This window comes from Danio rerio, chromosome 3, assembly GCF_049306965.1.
Source record: "Danio rerio strain Tuebingen ecotype United States chromosome 3, GRCz12tu, whole genome shotgun sequence".
Classification (NCBI taxonomy): Eukaryota; Metazoa; Chordata; class Actinopteri; order Cypriniformes; family Danionidae; genus Danio; species Danio rerio.
The window spans coordinates 5,437,301-5,458,044 of NC_133178.1; the positions used below are offsets into that span (position 1 = coordinate 5,437,301).

Genomic DNA, 20,744 nt, shown 5'->3' on the forward strand with positions numbered 1-20,744 from the left:
CTGCACAATATAAATAAAACTGATTTAATACGAATTTCAGCAAACAAGCACCCTTAATGTGTTTATTCCTCTATTAAGATGTTCATGGTAATTTACTTATACCGTTTCATTTAGGGAAACTCCTGAGGTAAATAATTCATATCTATGAACTTTAATAATAAATCTAAATAAAACGCTGCGCTTCGCACCTCCAGTCGCAATGACTTCTGGGACTTCCAGAGCGAGTTCAGTGCTCAAGTCTGCATCAGTGCGTCCTCGATATCAAGAACACATCCGGGAAGTTCTTGCGGGTTTGAGTATTGGAACTGAACTTAGGCAGCGGTTGATGACGTTGCACGAGAACACGAGGACGCAAGAGCGCATATTGAGAAACAGCCTGTGTTTCAAAGATATTATGCTAACCCGTTAGCATTTTGGCAGATCACCCACTGCACCTTTAAGTTAACTCAATAGATTTGTGTTGGGACAACATGTCAGATCTGTGTAGAAACCTGCATGTTTATTTACCATGCAGTCAATTAGCTTTCTAAATAACATTGCAAATTTCTTTCTACAGTAGCCAAATTCGTTTGTGCATCTGAAGTGATGAATAAGCCGGTTATATGATGATGCCAAAACATCAGGCGATAAAAACACGCTTCAAACTTCATTCATTCATTCATTCATTCATTTCCTTTTTGGATTAGTCCCTTTATTAATCCGGGGTCGCCACAGCGGAATGACCCGCCAACTTATCCAGCAAGTTTTTACGCAGCGGATGCCCTTCCAGCCGCAACCCATCTCTGGGAAGCATCCACAAACACACACTCATACACTACGGTCAATTCAGCCTACCCAATTCACCTGTACCGCATGTCTTTGGACTGTGGGGGAAACCGGAGCACCCGGAGGAAGCCTACGCGAAGAACATCCAAACTCCTCACAGAAACACCAACTGAGCCGAGGTTCGAACCAGCGACCCAGCGACCTTCTTGTTCTTCACTGCCTCGCCCCAAACTTCATTCAATGAAATACAACTGAAGTCAGAATTATTTGCCACCCCCCCCTCCTCTATATTTTATTTCTGTTTAACAAAGACATTTTTTTTCAACACATTTCTAAACATAACAGTTTTAATAACTCATTTCTAATAACTGATTTATTTTCTCTTTGCCATGATGACAGTAAATAATATTAGACTAGATATTCAGAATACACTAGTATTCAGCTTAAAGTGACATTTAAAGGCTTAACTAGGTTAATTAGGGTACAGTTAGGGTCATTAGGCAAGTCATCGTATAACAGTGGTTTGTTCTGTAGATTATCCAACACAAATATTGCGTAAGGGGCTAATAATATTAACCTTAAAATGGTGTTTAAAAAATTAAAGACGGCTTTTGTTCTAGCAGAAATAAAACAAATAAGACTTTCTCCAGAAGAGAAAAAAATATGATAGGAAATACTGTGAAAAATTCCTGAATCTGTTCAACATCAGTACGGAAATATCTGAAAATTAATAAATACTGCATGGAAGGTCTAATTATTGTGCCGTCAACTCTATATGGACTGTTTTTTTTTTTCCTGAGGAAAGACGCAGCGTTCGCTCTGTCTGTTTGTCTCTGTGACCCACGTGTTTAATTTCAGACAGTAATTGAGTTTTCCGTCCTTAAATGCTGTAAAAGCTTCCCAGAAAGCCTGCGGAGACGAGACGCCGGGCAGACTCATGAGGACAGATGGAGGAGGACGAGAACACACTGCCAAACACTGAACACAGATCAGCTGAGCAAAACACTTCAGCTGCTGATTAAACACCCCAGCACACACACGCAGAGAGATTCACGCACACACACACACACACACACAGACTGTTTGGTGCCATATTGCGACTGAATAATATTACTAATAATACATAATAAATGTTAATATTAAACTGGACCTATTATGCTCCTTTTTGCAAGATACAAATAGAGTGTGTGTGTGTGAAGTTTCAGCTCAAAATATACCACAAATAATGTTTTATAACTCTCTGAAACGGACCCTTATAGGCTTTGATCCTAATTGTGCTGTTTTGTGACTGTCGCTTTAAATGCAAATGAGATTGTGCTCTTTTCAAAAGAGGGTGGAGCTACAAATGCTTGTGTGTCAGCATAGTGGCAGATTCAAAAACATGACTAACATCCTTTGCTAATAAGGGAGAGATGATGTCCCTAGTGGGCGTGGCTTTCCCCCTCTCATGACCCTTACAAAGGGAGAATGTCAATCAAAGTGTCTTTATTGTGCGAATAATTAAATACAATTAAATGAAATTATTTAAAGCTACAAACGGTTACATTTTATTGTTCCTAAATGCTTTAAATCTATTGTAATAAAAATGTTTTGTTCATTGCGATATTAATGCTGAAACAATATATTGTGAATGAACACACCGTATTATCAACTAGCAACCATCTGTCACCACCATAACAACCATTTAGAACATCTTAGCAACATGCTCACAGCCACATAGAACAACATTTGATGAGTTTAAGCAACACTCATTTTTTCCTTCTTTTTTAAGTCTTCTTTTTTTATTGTGCCATTTTGGTGACTGTCGCTTTAAATGCAAATGAGATTGTGCTCTTTTCAAAAGAGGGCGGAGCTACAGACGCCTGTGTGTCAGCATAGTGGCAGATTCAAAAACATGACTAACATCCTTTGCTGATGAGGGAGAGATGATATCACTAGTGGGGCATGGCTTTCCACCTCTGATGACACATACAAAGGGAGAATCTCAATCAAAGTGTACGAATTGTGCGAATAATAAATATAATTAAATTAAATTCTTTAAAAGTTACACACGGTTACATTTTTATTGTTCCTAAATGCTTTAAATCTATTGAAATAAAAACGTTTTGCTCATTGCGATATCGATGCTGAAACCATATATTGTGAATGAACACACAATATTGTCAACTAGCAACCACCTGTAACCACCCTAACAACCATTTAGAACATCTTAGCAACAAGCTGACAGCCACAAAAAACAACGAGACTAAGAGTATAAGCAACACTCACATTTCTCTGATTTTATTGTATTGTTTTGGTGACTGTCGCTTTAAATGCATGAGATTGTGCTCTTTTCAAAAGAGGGCGGAGCTACAGACGCCTGTGTGTCAGCATAGTGGCAGATTCAAAAAAATGAATTTTTATATATTGTGAATGAACACACCATATTATCAACTAGCAACCACCTGTCACCACCCTAACAACCATTTAGAACATCTTAGCAACAAGCTCACAGCCACACAGAACAACATTTGATGAGTTTAAGCAACACTCACATTTTCCTTCTTCTTTTGGACATCTCTTTACTTTAGTGTGCCGTTTTGTTGACTGTTGTTTAAATGCAAATGAGATTGCGCTCCATTCAAAACAGGGCGGAGCTACAGATGCTTTTGTGTCAGCATAAGAATGTCAATCAAAGTGTACGAATTGTGCGAATAATTAAATACAATTAAATTTAATTATTTAAAGTTACGCACGGTTACATTTTTATTGTTCCTAAATGCTTTAAATCTATAGAAATAAAAACGTTTTGCTCATTGCAATTTCGATGCTGAAACCATACATTGTGAATGAACACACCATATTATCAACTAGCAACCACCTGTCACCACCCTAACAACCATTTAGAACATCTTAGCAACAAGCTGACAGCCACAACAAAAAAAATGTGACTGAGAGTATAAGCAACGCTCACCTTTTCCTCCTTTTTTTTCACATCTCTTTACTTTAGTGTGGCAGTTTGGTGACTGCCGCTTTAAATGCAAATGAGCTTGTGCTCTATTCAAAAGAGGGTGGAGCTACAGACACCTGTGTGTCAGCATAGTGGCAGATTCAAAAACAATTTAACACCATTTTGCTCATGGAGTTATCGATGCTGAAACTATATATTGTGAATAAACAGACCACATTATCACCTAGCAACCACCTAACAACCATTTAGAACATCTTAGCAACAAGCCGACAACCCCAAAAAACAACATGTGACTGCGAGTTCAAGCAACACTCACTTTTTTCTTAGTCTCCTCTTTATTTACTGAATCGTCATCGATTCTCCTTCCTCGTGATCCACTGAATGACGTGGGGAATGCTGAATGCTGTGTGAGCTTTAATGAAATGGCACACTCCGGGCATCCCGCCCGCCGTTTGGTGCAAACCCATCATTTACCGAGCCAACCCTATAATCTGAGCGTCATTAACCTAAGAGCGTCCCGTGCCAACAGAAGCCACCCATCCGCAAAAACAGCCTGTGAGTTATCGCTGCGCCTTCTGCCGGGGATTTTTCAGGATTTCCTCCAACTGCGTTTGTTAATGGCTTTCTACATCAGGAGGAAATGTGCATCAGATGCCTTCAGTAATTAAAGTACTGCACAGACTTCCGGATATCTGCTGAAATGTGCGTCACTGCAAGCAATCAGTAAGCATTAAGGTTCATTCTTGGAACACATGAAGTAGGGTTGCACGATGTTGGAAAAATATGAGATTGCAATATTGTCCCATATTTTCAATATTGACCTTTATTCTGCTTCCCCTCGTTCATAATGTACAGAAACACAACTTTTCTCACTTATATGCTGATGCAAATACACTATAAATATTCAGAATGAATCCTATCATACACCCAGCGCAATAAGGTGCAAGATAGAACTGTGACTCATCTCACGGTTCGGTTCGGTTATGATTATCATGCCATCGACTCGGTTCAATTCGATATTTCGGTGCATCACGGTGCATTGACGGTGCTTTTCATACACAGTTTTATATTTTCTTCACAGCAGCAGTTCTTGTATTAAAATGTATGTAAATATACATATATATAGGGTTAGGGTTAGGGTTAAATATATTTATATTTATATATTATTTGTAATACAATTTTGTCATTTAATACAGTCAGATATATAAACTGTAACTTTAAACAAAACGAGCATTAAGCAAATAATATAAACAAATATAAATATCCAGCTCAATTTCTGATCCCTGTCTAGTTCTCTTAAGCCTGATTTATACTTCTGCGTCAGGTGATCGGCTTAACCCCACGGCGCATGCAACGCACGTGGCTGTGTATTTATACTTCTGCGCGCTGTCTCTGTTGGTCTGAATTAACACTTCCGAAACGCTAGTTGGCAGTGAGGTGTTAATGCTCCTTTGTGTCGAGTTTCTTCGCTGCTTTTTTGCGCTTCCGGGATGTACAAGTGGCTCAAACTCGCTCATTTTGAGGCAGGAACCGGCGGACGTGCAACAACTTTAACTATGAGGTAAACAAAAAACCAAACTATCCATCCGGAGCTCCTTGACGGGACTCCACACTTGTAAACAATCGCTCGCGCCATTCGCGCGGCTCTCAGTCCCACCCCGACTCGTCAGCGCTACCAAGCCGACCAATCAGAGCTTACGCTACGCGTTGTTGCGACGTGTAGTTACATTTTTTGAGAGGTGCACGCCAGTGACGGCGACGGCCACGGCGAAGGGCTATGCGTCAGCGCCGTAGCATACACTGGCATTTGGAGCAGAAGTATAAATCAGCCTTTACACCTCTTTGATTGGTCACACCCTCAAAAAAAACGGTTGCGATTGGCTCTTGCGCGCTGCGCTCTTCACAGATGAGTGACAGCGGCAATCTCACAGCTGATGTATGATAGACACTGTGGAGAAAACTCTGCAGACAACGCTCGTTTCTGTATCCAGAAGTAACGCTGTAAAACAGCTGAGAGGAGAAGAAAAGCCACGCCAGCAGGTCAAATGGGCCACTGTGTGTGTGTGTGTGAGAGAGAGAGAGAGAGAGAGAGAGAGAGAGAGATAGAGAGAGAGAGAGAGAGAGAGAGAAAGAAATTGAGTACTTTCATTCTCTCGATCTCAGTGAAATAGGGGCTTTTGTTGTATATGTCAGTGAAAGACTGATCCAGTAAACACACACAGTGAAATTGTGCACCGTTTTTTGAGTTTTAAGTAGTTAGAGCGTGGTAAATACTCGTGCTCGCCTCCCTCGCGACAGAGCGCATATGAGGTAAATGACGTCAGTAATAACCGGTTATGATTATTACTGAACCGATACCGAATTGTCCGCGTCTGCATCGCGGTGCAACGATTAATTTTGACACCCCTAGTGCAAGACATGTTTGGCGTGATTTGTTGCTATTTTCAGACCAGCGCAACAATAGTTTTCCTGTTTTGCGCCATGCTGTTTAAAGAGCAAATCCATTTGTGCCACTTTGTGGACTCATGAGTGTGCAGGTCTAAAAAGGAGGTGTGTTAAGGCGCATTGTTTGCGCGTTGCTATTCAGAGGAACTGACATTGACCACACTATTGACTATCTAAAGTCCAGTGCAGAGTGCGTTAGTTTTGAACCTACGTTGGTCCAAATGCTTACACATTGCTTAATACAGACAGGATGTACAGCAATATGCAAATATCTTTAAATATGAAATCAATTAAAAGGATTAAAATGATTATTTTCTACATAAATACAAAAACCACTGCCTCTTCTTCTTGGCTTTGTGGCCGTTCATTAAGATGACGACAAGGTTTGTTCAAGCTCTGGTTGACCATTGCTTGTTATTCGTTCATTCATTTTCTTGTCGGCGTAGTCCCTTTATTAATCCAGGGTCGCCACAGCGGAATGAACCGCCAACTTATCCAGCCAACTTAAATGAACCGCCAACTTATTTTTACTTAGCGGATGCCCTAAAAAGCCGCAACCCATTTTTTGGAAACATCCACACACACACACATACACACTCATACACTATGGACAATTTAGCCTACCCAATTCACCTGTACCAGATGTCTTTGGACTGTGGGGGAAACCGGAGCACCCGGAGGAAACCCACGCAAACGCAAGGAGAACATGCAAACTCCATACAGAAACGGTAACTGTTTTTTTTTTTTTTTTTTTTTTTTTTATTGCAATAATAACAATACATTACAACAAATACAAGTACAAGACTGAAAGAAGTATAATACAATCAATAGAGATATTACTTTTTGAAAAAAGTGGATTGTAACAAATTTAGAACAAATATAATAAATGTAAAAGAAATTAAAGGGAACAAGAGAGAGAAAAGACAAAGAAAAAAATAAAAAATTAAGGGCACATAAAGATAAAATAAATTATTGCAAAATTTTAAATAAAGCACATATTTTAGAAGTTTTAATAGCTTTCTTATTGTGAGAGTCTGTGATGTTTTTTAAATAAAGAGCTAGTTCTCGTTTAAAAAATAAAAAATTAGGCTTACCATGAGTATATTTGCATTTGTGTATAAAAAACTTTCCAATAAATAAAATGAGGTTTATGCAAAAAGTTGCATTAAGGAATTCTTTTCCTTTAATATAAAGCCCCAAAATAACATGACGATAGCTTAAAGAAAAATCACCACAAACCTTTTGGACAATTAAAGAGTTAACATCAGACCAAAAAGATTTAACAGTGGGACACTCCCAAAACAAGTGAGCAACAGATTCAGAAGAGGTTTCACAGAAAGTGCAAGAGATGTCAATGTCATTTTTGAATTTTTGTAAAAATTGTTTAACGGGATAAAATCTGTGAATAATTTTAAAAGATATTTCTTTAATTTTATTCGTTAAAAAAAATTTCTGGGGGAGCGACCAGACATACGACCAATTAATATCATCAAATAGGTTGTTCCAATAAGAAATAGAAGAAGGATTTGAGATGATAAGGTCTAAAAATAAAGATCTGATTTTATGATTGGATTTTTTAGTGGAAAAACAAATAGAACCAACAACAGTAGAATCAGGACTAAGGGAACAAGCAGAAATCAATGAATTATTATTATTATTTCTAAAAAGCATACAGATTTCAGAGGAGATGGCCTTACAAACTATATTAAATTCTTTTTTGCATATGTCAAGACTATGTCTTGCAGTAAAATCAGAGTAAGTAAATAAGTTACCATTACTGTCAAATAACTGCTTTACTAATATCACACCGTTACTGAACCAATTATTAAAGAATATAGATTTCCTCTTATATAAAATATTACAATTGTTCCAAATTAAAAAATTGTGTGGCGAGAAATTGTGCTTATAAATAAGTTTCCAAGCCTGAAGCATTTGCTGATGAAAATTGGAAAGTTTGATAGGCAGTTTAGTAATTGAGAAATTACACATTAATAAAAAGTCAATGCCTCCTAATTGAGAAAAAATATAATTAGGAATTACATTCCAAATAGAAGATTGATTGTGGAGAAAGCGTTTAAGCCAATTTATTTTTAAGGTATTATTAAGAGAATCAAAATCTATGAAGTTTAAGCCGCCCTTATTATAGGAATTTAAAATAACTGATTTTCTAACATAGTGCGTTTTATTCTTCCAAAGAAATTTAAACAGCATTACATCAATCAATTTACAGGTCGGTTTATCTACAAATAAAGAATGAGCCGCATAGGATAACCTAGAGATGCCTTCAGCTTTTGTAAGTAAAGTCCTACCTTTTAAAGATAAATCTCTTAGTAACCAAACATTAAATTTTTTTTTAGTTTTTTCTAATATAGGGTCAAAGTTTTCCTTACATCTTAGTTTTATGTCTTTTATTATTCTAATTCCTAAATATTTTACATTCTCTTTGACAGGAATATTATAAATAGAGGTGGCAACACATTTTTTAATCGGAAGCAACTCACACTTATCAATATTAAGCTGAAGGCCAGAAGCATTAGTAAAAAACTGAAGAGACTTTAAAGCAATTGGGATCTGAGAGACATCTTTTAAAAACAACGCAGTATCATCAGCTAACTGGCTGATTATTAATTCTGTTCCAGCGACAGAAATTCCTTTAAGAGGACTTTCTTTAATATGTAAACTTAAAAATTGTGTAGCAATTAAGAACAGATATGGGGAAATGGGGCATCCTTGTCTTACACCACGCTTTAAATCAAATCTGGGAGAAGTGCCATTATAAAGCCGAATAGAGCTATTTCCATTATTATAAAACATTTTAATACAATTACAGAAAAAACTACCAAAACCAAGTTTATGCAGGGCCTGTAATATAAAATCATGTTCTAGGCAATCAAATGCTTTATAATAATCCAAAAAAAGAATAAAACTGTCAGTAGAAATAAGATCTGAATAATCCAATAAATCTAAAATCAAGCGGATATTATTAGATATATGTCTCTGGGGTATAAAACCTGATTGGCACTCATCTATTATACTATTTAGAATAGATTTTAATCTTTTTGCTAAGACTAGGGCAATAATTTTATAGTCAGTGTTCAATAAGGAGATTGGACGCCAGTTTTCTATTAAAAGGGGGTCTCTATTGAACTTGGGTATTAGAGTTATTAGACCCTGACATAAAGTAGGAGGGAGCATTAAATTCTCAATACTTTCTAAAAACATTTTGTGTAAAAAAGGAGTCAGTTTTTTTTTAAATAATTTATAAATTTCTGCAGACAACCCATCAGTTCCAGGGGATTTATTATATTTAAGATGATCAATTGTCTCAGCAATTTCAGTAAGACTAATAGGTGCATCACACAGAAGACTCTCTTCAGAACTGATTTTATTTATGTTGGATAACGAATCAAAAAAATGTGTGGCGGATGCCTGACAAAATTTAGAAGAGTATAAATCTTTATAAAATCTGGCACAAAATTCTGCAATTGTTTTGAGGTCCTCAGATATATTCCCGTCAATACGTAGTTTTTGAATAGAATATTTAACTCGCTGCCTTTCTAGCCTAAAAAAATATGCAGAGTTCTGCTCACCCTCTTCTAGCCATTTTCGACGAGACCTTATGAAGGCACCTTCAGCTTTTTGTTTATATATATCTTCTAAAAGATGTTTCTGATCTATAAATTCAGATCTCTCTGTGTCGGTAAGATCCTCTATATTTTTATGTGATAATACAGATATTCTAGCCATAATTTGATCTTCATTTTTTTTTCGAGTTTTTGCTAATAGACTACAATAATTTCTACAGTATTTACCAATTTCAAATTTAAGAAGTTCCCAATTGCTACAAAATAAATTTTCTCTATTAGCTTTATCCCAATAAGAAGAAATTAAATAATCAATTTTAGTTTGAACTTCATTGTGTTTTAAAATTGAATTATTAAGTTTCCAGTATGAGGATCTTTTATGTGGGGGAGTAGAGGATATTGGTACATAGATAATAATGGCTTTATGATCAGAAAATAAAGAGGGAATAATATCCGTTTTTATGTTTGATAATTCAGCTGAAGTTAACCAATAGTCAAGACGGGATTGATTAGAAAGTGAGTTATTGTTCCAAGTGAAAACTTTTTGTAAAGGATGAGTTTCTCGCCACACATCAACAACAGAAAACTTTTGTACAAAAGAAAATAAATAATCATTATTAATACAGGTGGGATGGGGGGGCCATCTATCTAATGTGTTATTAAACACAACATTAAAGTCACCACCAATAATTAAATAAGAGTTTGGATATTTAGTTAACATTTTAGATAATTGAGTTTCTAATTTACTAAAAAAAAAACTTATTATCTTTTGGAGAATTATAACCATAAATATTGGCAATAACATATGTTAGGTTAGCAAACTGTAAAGCTAGTAAAATGAAATGACCATTAATATCACAATCACTAGCCAAAATGTTTCCACTAAAATTATTTTTTAAAATACAAACTCCGGCAGAATGTTCATTTCCATGGGACACCCAAATTTCTGACCCCCATTGTGATCTCCATAAATTAACTTCTTGTACGGTTGAATGAGATTCTTGAAGAAAGCAAAAATCTGTTTTAAAACGTTTAAGAAATAAAAAAACTGCTTTTCGCTTAAGAATGTTGCGTAGCCCTCTACAATTTAAAGAGACAATAGACAAGGACATAAAAAGAAACAGGAAGGATAAGAAAAAACACTGGAAACAGGAACAAGACCTAAAAATTACTACAAAGTGAGAATATCACTATAATGGAAAACCAAATGGTCAAACCCTAAATCGGAAGGGATGAGGACAACAATCCCTTTATAATTAGTTTGAACTGAACTTTTGAAGTATGAGAAAATCAGGTATCTTCGAGGTGGAGAAAAAGAGAAAAAAAAATGTTTTATGCTGCAGTCCATACTATAGCACCGCCAAAAGGCAATGATGATGGATCATATCAAGTCCAAACTTTAGATTTTATGTAGGAGGAAAAATCTCTGTACCATCCACAAAAGCGCGTCCGCCCACGAAGAACGCTCGCTTGTTCTCTTTTCGAGCTTTTTCAATTATTGGCCACAGCTTCAATCTTCTTGCTCGATCAGCTGGTGACAAGTCCTCCGTGATTTTCAAACGATTTTTTGTCAGAAAGTCAGCATCCTTTGCAGCACGCCAAACTGCATCTCGGTAAAAGCGCGATGTAAATCGGAAGAGAATACCACGGCCCATGCTGTGTGGGTGAACACGGCCAAGACGGTGTGCCACATCAATGACATCAGGAAATTTCTCCTTAAACTGAGGAAGAATTTGTTGGCACACGTCAATAATCTCCTGACGGACATTTTCTTTCTCTTTCTCAGGAATTCCGTGGATCCTTAGATTCCATCGACGAGTGTAGGTTTCTAAATGCGCCAGGCGTTGTTCTCGTTCAGTGGAATTAATTTCTTCTTTCTTTGTGCGCGAGTCAATGAAATCAACTCTTTGTTTCAGATCTTTAACCTCGTTGCAGATGAAATCAATAGTTTCCAACACACCAGAGATTTTTTCTGTGTTCTTGCCGACCTCTTCTTTCATGTCTTTGATTATCCGGGAGTTTTCAACTATCAGCGTTTGTAATTCGTCTGATCTATTTGTCACCAACTGAAATAATTCAGAGAGTTGCGAGGAGACACTTGTCGCGTCGAATTTGTCCGTTTTCCTTATTTTGACCACGGGAGAATTGCACGGAGTGTCGGGTAGCGGCGGGATTACTTCCTCCATGAGCATAAGCACAGAATCATCGTTTTGCTCAACATAGTCGTGCATGTTATTTTTCAAAACCCCGACAGCAGAAGCATAATCACATCCTTGCGATTCAAGCGAGTTACAGGCTGTTTTGCTGGGAGAGCTAGAGTTAGCAGCTGTGCTCGACACTGTTTTCCCGGACTTCTTCGCATTTTTTCTCTTTTCAGAACCACCCATTACTATGATTAAGATGCCTTAGGTAGTAAAAAACATTAACCAATCAAAATAAATTTCTCACAATTCAGTAGAACTTCCAAAATAAAGTTTGGGATCGGGAGCCTCTCAAACAAGCGTGTGATCAGAGCGCCATCTTGACACGCCTCCTGAAACGGTAACTGTGCTGAGGTTCGAACCAGCGACCCAGCGACCTTCTTGCTGTGAGGCAACAGCACTATCTACTGTGCCACTGCGTCGGCCTGGCTTGTTATTATATGTATATATTATTACTGTGTAAGGTCTCAGCTGTGTTTTTAGAAATTCCTTCTCCTGGTTTCTACACACGCAAGTGACTTATCTCTGTAAACCGATAGCGTTCAGCTGTGTGTCTTGCTCCGCCTTTTGGTACCCTTTTGTTTTGCTAGGTACCTTTTCGAAAGGACACCCAAAAAGCGGTTGGAAGCAGCTATAAAAGCATATCAAACCATTCCAAACCGAACCACTCAGTGGAAATGGGCCATAACAAATTTAAGTGGATTGAACATAAAATAATGAAGTCCTAAAAAAATCTCTATAATCATGTTATTTCAGCTCATTTTAAACGAGAAGTTTAAAATAACAGCAAAGATAATAATGTTAGTGCGACAAAAACAAATAACAAACCAAGCAAACTAATTTTATCGCCACAAAACCATTAATCTTCATGAAACAAACATTATTATTATTATTATTAGTGATTAATGGCGTTTACAGTAATGAGGATTGGAAATTAAATGTTTAATTGTGGGTGGCACTGTGGCTCAGTGGTTAGCACTCGCGCCTCACAGCAAGAAGGTCGCAGGTTTGAGTTCTGGCTTGGTCAGTTGGCATTTCTGTGTGGAGTTTGCATGTTCTCCTCGTGTTGGCGTGGGTTTCCTCTGGGTGCTCCGGTTTCCGCTCTAAAATAGAGACTAAGCCAAAGTAAAATTACTTAGTAATGACTTTAGAAGTTACTACAGTATCCACATGTGGTTAAATATGTGTACTAAATATAAGTTTAGTAAATTGTGTGTTATTAAACTGGATAATTTAATTGTTAAAATAAATAAAAAATATAAACATGTCAAATACAATTCAAATGCTTGTAAAAATCAGTATTTAGTGCTATTTATGATTATACAATTGATTGTTTATTTGATTATTAATATTTTTTTGAGTAAATGAAATCTTTGCAGTTGGTGGTTCATTCCACTGTGGCAACCCCTGATCAATTAGAGACTAAGCAGAAGGAAAATGAATAAAGATCTTTGCTTTTGGTTTATGATGACACTGTAACAGGGTGGCATGGTGGCTCAGTGGTTAGCGCTGTCACCTTACAGTAACAAGGTCACTGGTTGACGTCCTGGCTGGGTCATTTGGCATTTCTGTGTGGAGTTTGCATGTTCTGCCCGTGTTGGCGTGGGTTTCCTCCGGGTGCTCCGGTTTCCCCAACAGTCCAAACACATGCGCTACAGAAGAATTGGGTACGCTAAATTGGCCATAGTGTATGAGTGTGTGTGAATGTGTGTATGGGTGTTTCCCAGTACTGGGTTGCAGCTGGAAATGCATCCACTGAGTAAAACATATGCTGGAATAGTTGGCGGTTCATTGTGCTGTAGTCTTGGACTAAGCCGAAGGAAAATGAACGAATGATACGGTAACATATTGCTAAAACTGTCTAAAATTATGAAGACTGAATTAAGTCCACATGAACGCACCTAAAAATTTCCACACTCCAGTTTCTAATCTGCATGCGACACCCTGCTGCATGATGGGATTGACCTTTGACCTCTGTAACGGTGTGTTGCACCATATGGCAGCAACAGTGCAGCGAGCGGGGGGTGTTAACTTAATAACCAACATAATGAGTGTGTGTGTGAGTGTGTGTGTGGTACACAGGGCAAACCCAAGGGACACAGGAGTAAGCGTTAAGAGGACAATTATTCTCACACACCGAGCTAAAAGTATGTCAGAAGTCTGAAAAACACAATGGCAACTGTTATATTTAGCACAAATAAAGCCTGTTTTAGGATCGTTTAAAAATTATTTTGCATTATGACATTATTTTTTGACAATTAAACATTCATTCATGTTCCTTCGGCTTAGTTATAAATATATTTTATTTTATAGATCACAAGAAAACTATCTACAATACATCATGATATCTGTAAATAAAGAGGGGAAAACGCATCAAAAAGTAATGCGATTTTTTATTTATTTATTTTTTTAAACAGCGCACATATTTCTTAGAATTGCAACATTGATATATGGTTGATCCACCCCAGGCTCATTCTGGAAACGTACATATTTTTGCAGTTTTTGTTTTCGCGAATCCGCGAGAGGCAGCTGTACGTGCTTTTTCGCGCCCCGAACGCCTTCATCCGTAAAAAGCCGCTGTCAAGTGACCGTCTGTCCGACTGACCGAATGGCTGAATGACTGACTGGGCCGGCCACCCTCTTTCTCCTCCTTTCCTAAACCCAAGCGACAATTTACGAAAGCCGTGCAGAAAAAGAAAGGCCCTTGTCCGATTTTGACCGCGTTTTCGGATTTCACCGCATTCTCGCCCCGTTACGAATTCGTTCACTTTATTTTTTGGATTCTGTTTTTTGGTCTTACCTGATTTCTGGAACAGCTCTTCCCCGGACTCGAATCCGGTCATCGAACGCGGCCGGCTCCTCCTCTTCCTCCAGGCTTCCGCTCCGCCGACGTAACAGAACGAGCTAACCGGACAAACTGGTTGCGGCGGGAAAGCCCTCCACACGAAGGAGGTGAGCCGACAGCCCAGTCAGCGAGCGCGAAGAGGAACGGCATCACACCGCCCTGTAGCGTTCGCTTGGAAAAAAACGAAATGCAGCCATACACACCTCCAGCCACATAAATCGCAATCTCCAGAAACGTCCACGGGGCTACGTTTTCAGAATGAGCTTTGGTTGGTTCGATCTGCCATTACAAGAAGCACCTCTTCATTCATATTGCTATTTTGTCCTGCCCCTATTATTGAATAACGCGCGCTCATCATTGCTGATCAACAATAATAATCAAACTCCCCATTGCAGATGCTGCGATGTGACTATTGCGAATGCACACATTGCGATATCGATGCTGAAACGATATACCGTGCAGCCCCAGTTAATATTTACATTTTTTAGCAAACAGAATTTAGGGGTTAAATGTGCTTAATCTCATGCAAATAATATATAAACGAATGCGACACAGAATAAACTAAATTTCTGATGTCTTAAAATATATTAAATAGATATATAATAGCTCACTGCTGTGTTTTTACGACTCATTTAAGGCTGAATTATGTGCTGGACATGTTATTGATTGCTTTGAGGATTCACTGTCCTCTCAGATAACACACACAGAGCGTCCGTCTCGCTCTCTGATCACGTCTCAGACCCATGAATGACTCTGCTGATGACTCTGTGTGTGTGTGTGTGTGTGTGTGTGTGTGTGTGTGTGTGTGTGTGTGTGTGTGTGTGTGTGTGTGTGTGTGTGTGTGTGTGACTGTGTGATAGCAGATCAGATCACATCACACTGTTTAACTCATTGCGAAACTCTAGATAGAGAAGCAGTTGCAGAAGTAAAGCTCACTACACACACACACACACTCACACACAGAGAGAGATTGCATTACTGTATATACTGTAACACTGCGGCTGAATGAAAACCATGTTCATTTTGCACCCAATGCTGAAATAAAAACATGGTATACTATAGAATAAACACAGAAAACACACAAATACCACGATACCAAGTACGTTTACCATGGTATTTTAAAAAAAGGTGCTTCCTTTAATTAAACTATCCTCATATGGTAATATTAAAGTATCATATAGTGAAACCAAAAAGATTTACTATATTTATTCCCCTTATTGGTGTCATTGGTAGCAAATAGATAAAGTAAAAAGCACAGCATTACCATGGTACAAGTGCAGAAAACACGGTATTACTATAGCATGTTGATGTGTCAATGTACTAAAACTGAAAAATGAACAAGCATGGTATGATATAACAAATAATTTTACTTTCTGTTTGCTTGACTATTCATTTACGGTCAAATTAGAGTATTTGGATAATTTTACTATGGTATTTCTGACAGCATTTTCATTTACCGTGTTTCCTCTGGGTTTTTTTAAAGGATATCACCATAAAGGATACTGAAAACTACAATATTATACCATGGTAAATGTTAATAAATGGTTAGATTGGTTTACACTGTCTTTATATGGTGCAGTATTACCACAGTAAATTTGATATATACCGTAGTACTACATTTATACATTCAAATACCATTTTACTTCAAGGTTTTTCAAAGAAAACCATGGTACCTCCACTATACGTAGACAAAACCCCTAATATCACTACAGTATTTCTCCAGAAAACATGGCACTCTTATAGTGTGTTTAAAAAATACACTACAGTAATACCATGGTACTGAGGCCTTACTATAGCATGTTGATGTATCAGTGTACTAAACTTAAAAAATGAATAAGCATGGTATGATATAACAAGTAATTTCACTTTCTGTTAGCTTGACTAATCATTTATGGTCAAATCAGGGTATCGGATCATTTTACTATGGTATTTCTGACAGCATTTTCCTTTACCGTGTTTCCTCTTGATTTTTTTAAAAGATATCACCATAAAGGATACCGAAAACCACAATATTATACCATGGTAAATGTTAAAAAATGGTTAGATTGGTTTATATTGTCTTTATATGGTGCAGTATTACTATGGTATGCATCAAATTTACCATGGTAGAACATTTTTACAATACTTAAATACCAATTTACTTAAAGGTTCTTTATGGCATTGCCACTATACATGTACAAAATCCACAATATCACTACAGTATTTCTCCAGAAAACATGGTACTCTTATAGTATGTTCAAAAAATACACTACGGTAATACCATGGTACTGAGGCATAATAAACTTTCTGTTTGCTTGACTAATCATTTATGGTCAAATCAGAGTATCAGATCATTTTACCATGGTATTTCTGACAGATTTTCAATTTGCCATGCTGTTTTCAAAGGACACCACCATACATGACCAAAATCTACAGTATTATACCATGGTAAATGCTCAGAAATGGTTGGATTGGTTTATACTGTCTTTATGTGCAGTATTACCATGGTAAATTTACCTGAATATATACCACGGTACTAAATGATTACAATATTAATTTACTATGGTATTTTAATGATTGACTCTCCAATGGTTGGACTATGCTTTAATAGTCATGTGAAAAAATAATAAAGTATAGATTTGTTTTTATATATTACCTACCATAGTTTACCATTTTCACTTGCCATATTTTACCACATAATACCATGGTATTATCAATAAACGTGCCCAAACGGTAGTATTAGAATGGTAAATGACTAATAAACACTGTAACTGCATCTATATGACACCAAATAAGGCAATATTACATGACAGCAAATACAAAAATATGATGCTAAGTTACCTCAATATATACCGTGGTACTGAATGATTACAGTATTAATTTAACACAGTATTCCAAAGAACACCACTCCCCATTTGTTGGACTGCTTTTATAGTCAAGTGAAAAAAATACAGAGTATAGAGTAGTTTTTATTTAGCCTAACGTACCAAAGCAGTCAACGTTTACCATACTCGTATGCCATATTTTACCACAAAATATCATGGTATTATCAATAAACAAATCTAAACTGTACTGTTAGCATGGTAAATGACTAATAAACACTACAACTGCATCAATATGAGACCAAATAGCACAATACTACATGACAGAAAGCACACTAGTGCAATGCTACCTGACAATATACCACGGTACTAAATGATTACAATATTAATTTACTATGGTATTCCAATGATTGACACTCCCCAATGGTTGGACTATGCTTTAATAGTCATGTGAAAAAAAATAATAAAGTATAGATTTGTTTTTATATATTGCCTACCATAGTTTACCATATTCACTTGTCATATTTTACCACAAAATACCATGGTATTATCAATAAACGTGTCCAAACGGTAGTATTAGAATGGTAAATGACTAAAAAACACTGTAACTGCATCTGAGACCAAATAAGGCAATATTACATGACAGCAAATACAAAAATATGATGCTAAGTTACCTTAATATATACCATGGTACTGAGTTATTACAATACTAATATACCACAGTATTCTAAAGAACACCACTCCCCATTTGTTGGACTGCTTTTATAGTCATGTGAAAAAATAATACAGAGTATAGAGTAGTTTTTATTTAGCCTACCAAAGCAGTCAACGTTTACCATACTCGTATGCCATATTTTACCACAAAATACCATGGTATTATCAATAAACATGTCCAAACCGTAGTGTAAGCATGGTAAATGACTAATAAACACTACAACTGCATCAATATAAGACCAAATAGCACAATACTACATGACAGAAAGCACACTAGTGCAATGCTACCTGACAATATACCACGGTACTAAATGATTACAATATTAATTTACTATGGTATTTTACTGATTGACACCCCCCAATGGTTGGACTTTGCTTTAATAGTCATGTGAAAAAAATAATAAAGTATAGAGTTGTTTTTATATAGCCTACCATAGTTTACCATATTCACTTGCCGTATTTTACCACAAAATACCATGGTATTATCAATAAACGTGTCCAAACGGTAGTGTTAGCATGGTAAATGACTAAAAAACACTGTAACTGCATCTATATGATACCAAATAAGGCAATATTACATGACAGCAAATACTAAAATATGATGCTAAGTTACCTCAATATATACCGTGGTACTGAGTTATTACAATACTAATTTACCACAGTATTCTAAAGAACACCATTCCCCATTTGTTGGACTGCTTTTATAGTCATGTGGAAAAAAATAATACAGAGTATAGAGTAGTTTTTATTTGGCCTACCAAAGCAGTCAACGTTTACCATACTCGTATGCCATATTTTACCACAAAATACCATGGTATTATCAATAAACATGTCCAAACTGTAGTGTTAGCATGGTAAATGACTAATAAACACTACAACTGCATCAATATAAGACCAAATGGTACAATACTACATGACAGAAAGCACACTAGTGTAATGCTACCTGACTATATACCACGGTACTAAATGATTACAATATTAATTTACTATGGTATTTTACTGATTGACACCCCCAATGGTTGGACTTTGCTTTAATAGTCATGTGAAAAAAATAATAAAGTATAGAGTTGTTTTTATATAGCCTACCATAGTTTACCATATTCACTTGCCGTATTTTACCACAAAATACCATGGTATTATCAATAAACGTGTCCAAACGGTAGTGTTAGCATGGTAAATGACTAAAAAACACTGTAACTGCATCTATATGAGACCAAATAAGGCAATATTACATGACAGCAAATACAAAAATATGATGCTAAGTTACCTCAATATATACCGTGGTACTGAGTTATTACAATACTAATTTACCACAGTATTCCAAAGAACACCATTCCCCATTTGTTGGACTGCTTTTATAGTCATGTGGAAAAAAATACAGAGTATAGAGTAGTTTTTATTTGGCCTACCAAAGCAGTCAACGTTTACCATACTCGTATGCCATATTTTACCACAAAATACCATGGTATTATCTATAGATGTGTCCAAACAGTAGTGTAAGCATGGTAAATGAATAATAAACACTACAACTGCATCTATATGACACCAGATAAGGTAATGTTACATGGCAAAAAAACACAAAAATACAATGTTACCTCAATATATACCATGGTACTGAATGATTACAGTATTAATTTACCACAGTATTCCAAAGAATACCACTCCCTAATAGTATATACCAGAGTATTGTCAATAAACACGTCCAAACCTTTGTGTTAGCATGGTAAATGACTAAAAAAAACAGGGTATGCGGTGTAAATCTGACCTGCAGCCGCCTGCGTCTGATTATCCCCGAATCATCCATGTTTTGTCGGCTCGAGATGCTGTTTTTGTGCGGGTCAGTGGAGCCTCGGCGGGTCTCTTGGGTTTCTATCCTCAATCCGGCTCATATCGAGCATCTGAAGGGGTCTTCACGACACCCGCCTCCCGCAGGAGCCCGATAGAAATGAAATAAATAAATAAACGGATAGCTGAAGAACCGAGCGCGTGAAGCAACGCAGGCTCGTGACGTCATAAAGGAACGTGCGCGAGATCAGCGCGAGTGAGCGGGCGCGTGTCCTCCGCTTTTAGCATCAGCATCTCCTGTTCTCTCTCCGTGTTCGTCCGGTTTTGTTCATTCATTTCTCTCCCTCTCTCTCTCTTTCTCTCTAATGATGATGATGATGCTGAACGGCTCCTCCTCCGCGTCTCCTCACCGCGTGATCTGCATGACGAGCGCTTTATTATTATTATTATGAATATTAATTGTAATAATACTAAAACTGATTATTTTTTATTGTTTATATGTGGTAGAGCAGCAGGTTTTTGTCTAATTCAAGACATTTATTTTAATAAATCTTGGTGTTGGATTTCTTGAAGAATGAATATATATTTTATATATATATATTTTTTTTTTATTATTTTTATGTGTGTGTGTATATATATATATATATATATATA

At 36.8% G+C, this 20,744-nt stretch overlaps 1 protein-coding gene across 1 annotated transcript in view; it reads right to left on the minus strand.

Annotated features, from left to right (window-relative positions):
• The window catches only part of mast1b (microtubule associated serine/threonine kinase 1b), an 87,792-nt gene extending 67,403 nt beyond the window's left edge, over positions 1 to 20,389 (minus strand). Inside the window, exon 1 of the mRNA XM_009299113.5 lies at positions 20,071 to 20,389. Coding sequence (XP_009297388.1) covers positions 20,071 to 20,109 — 39 coding nt within the window. The 5' untranslated portion in view covers positions 20,110 to 20,389. The remainder of the gene's footprint in view (positions 1 to 20,070) is intronic.
• Positions 20,390 to 20,744: the final 355 nt, after the last annotated feature.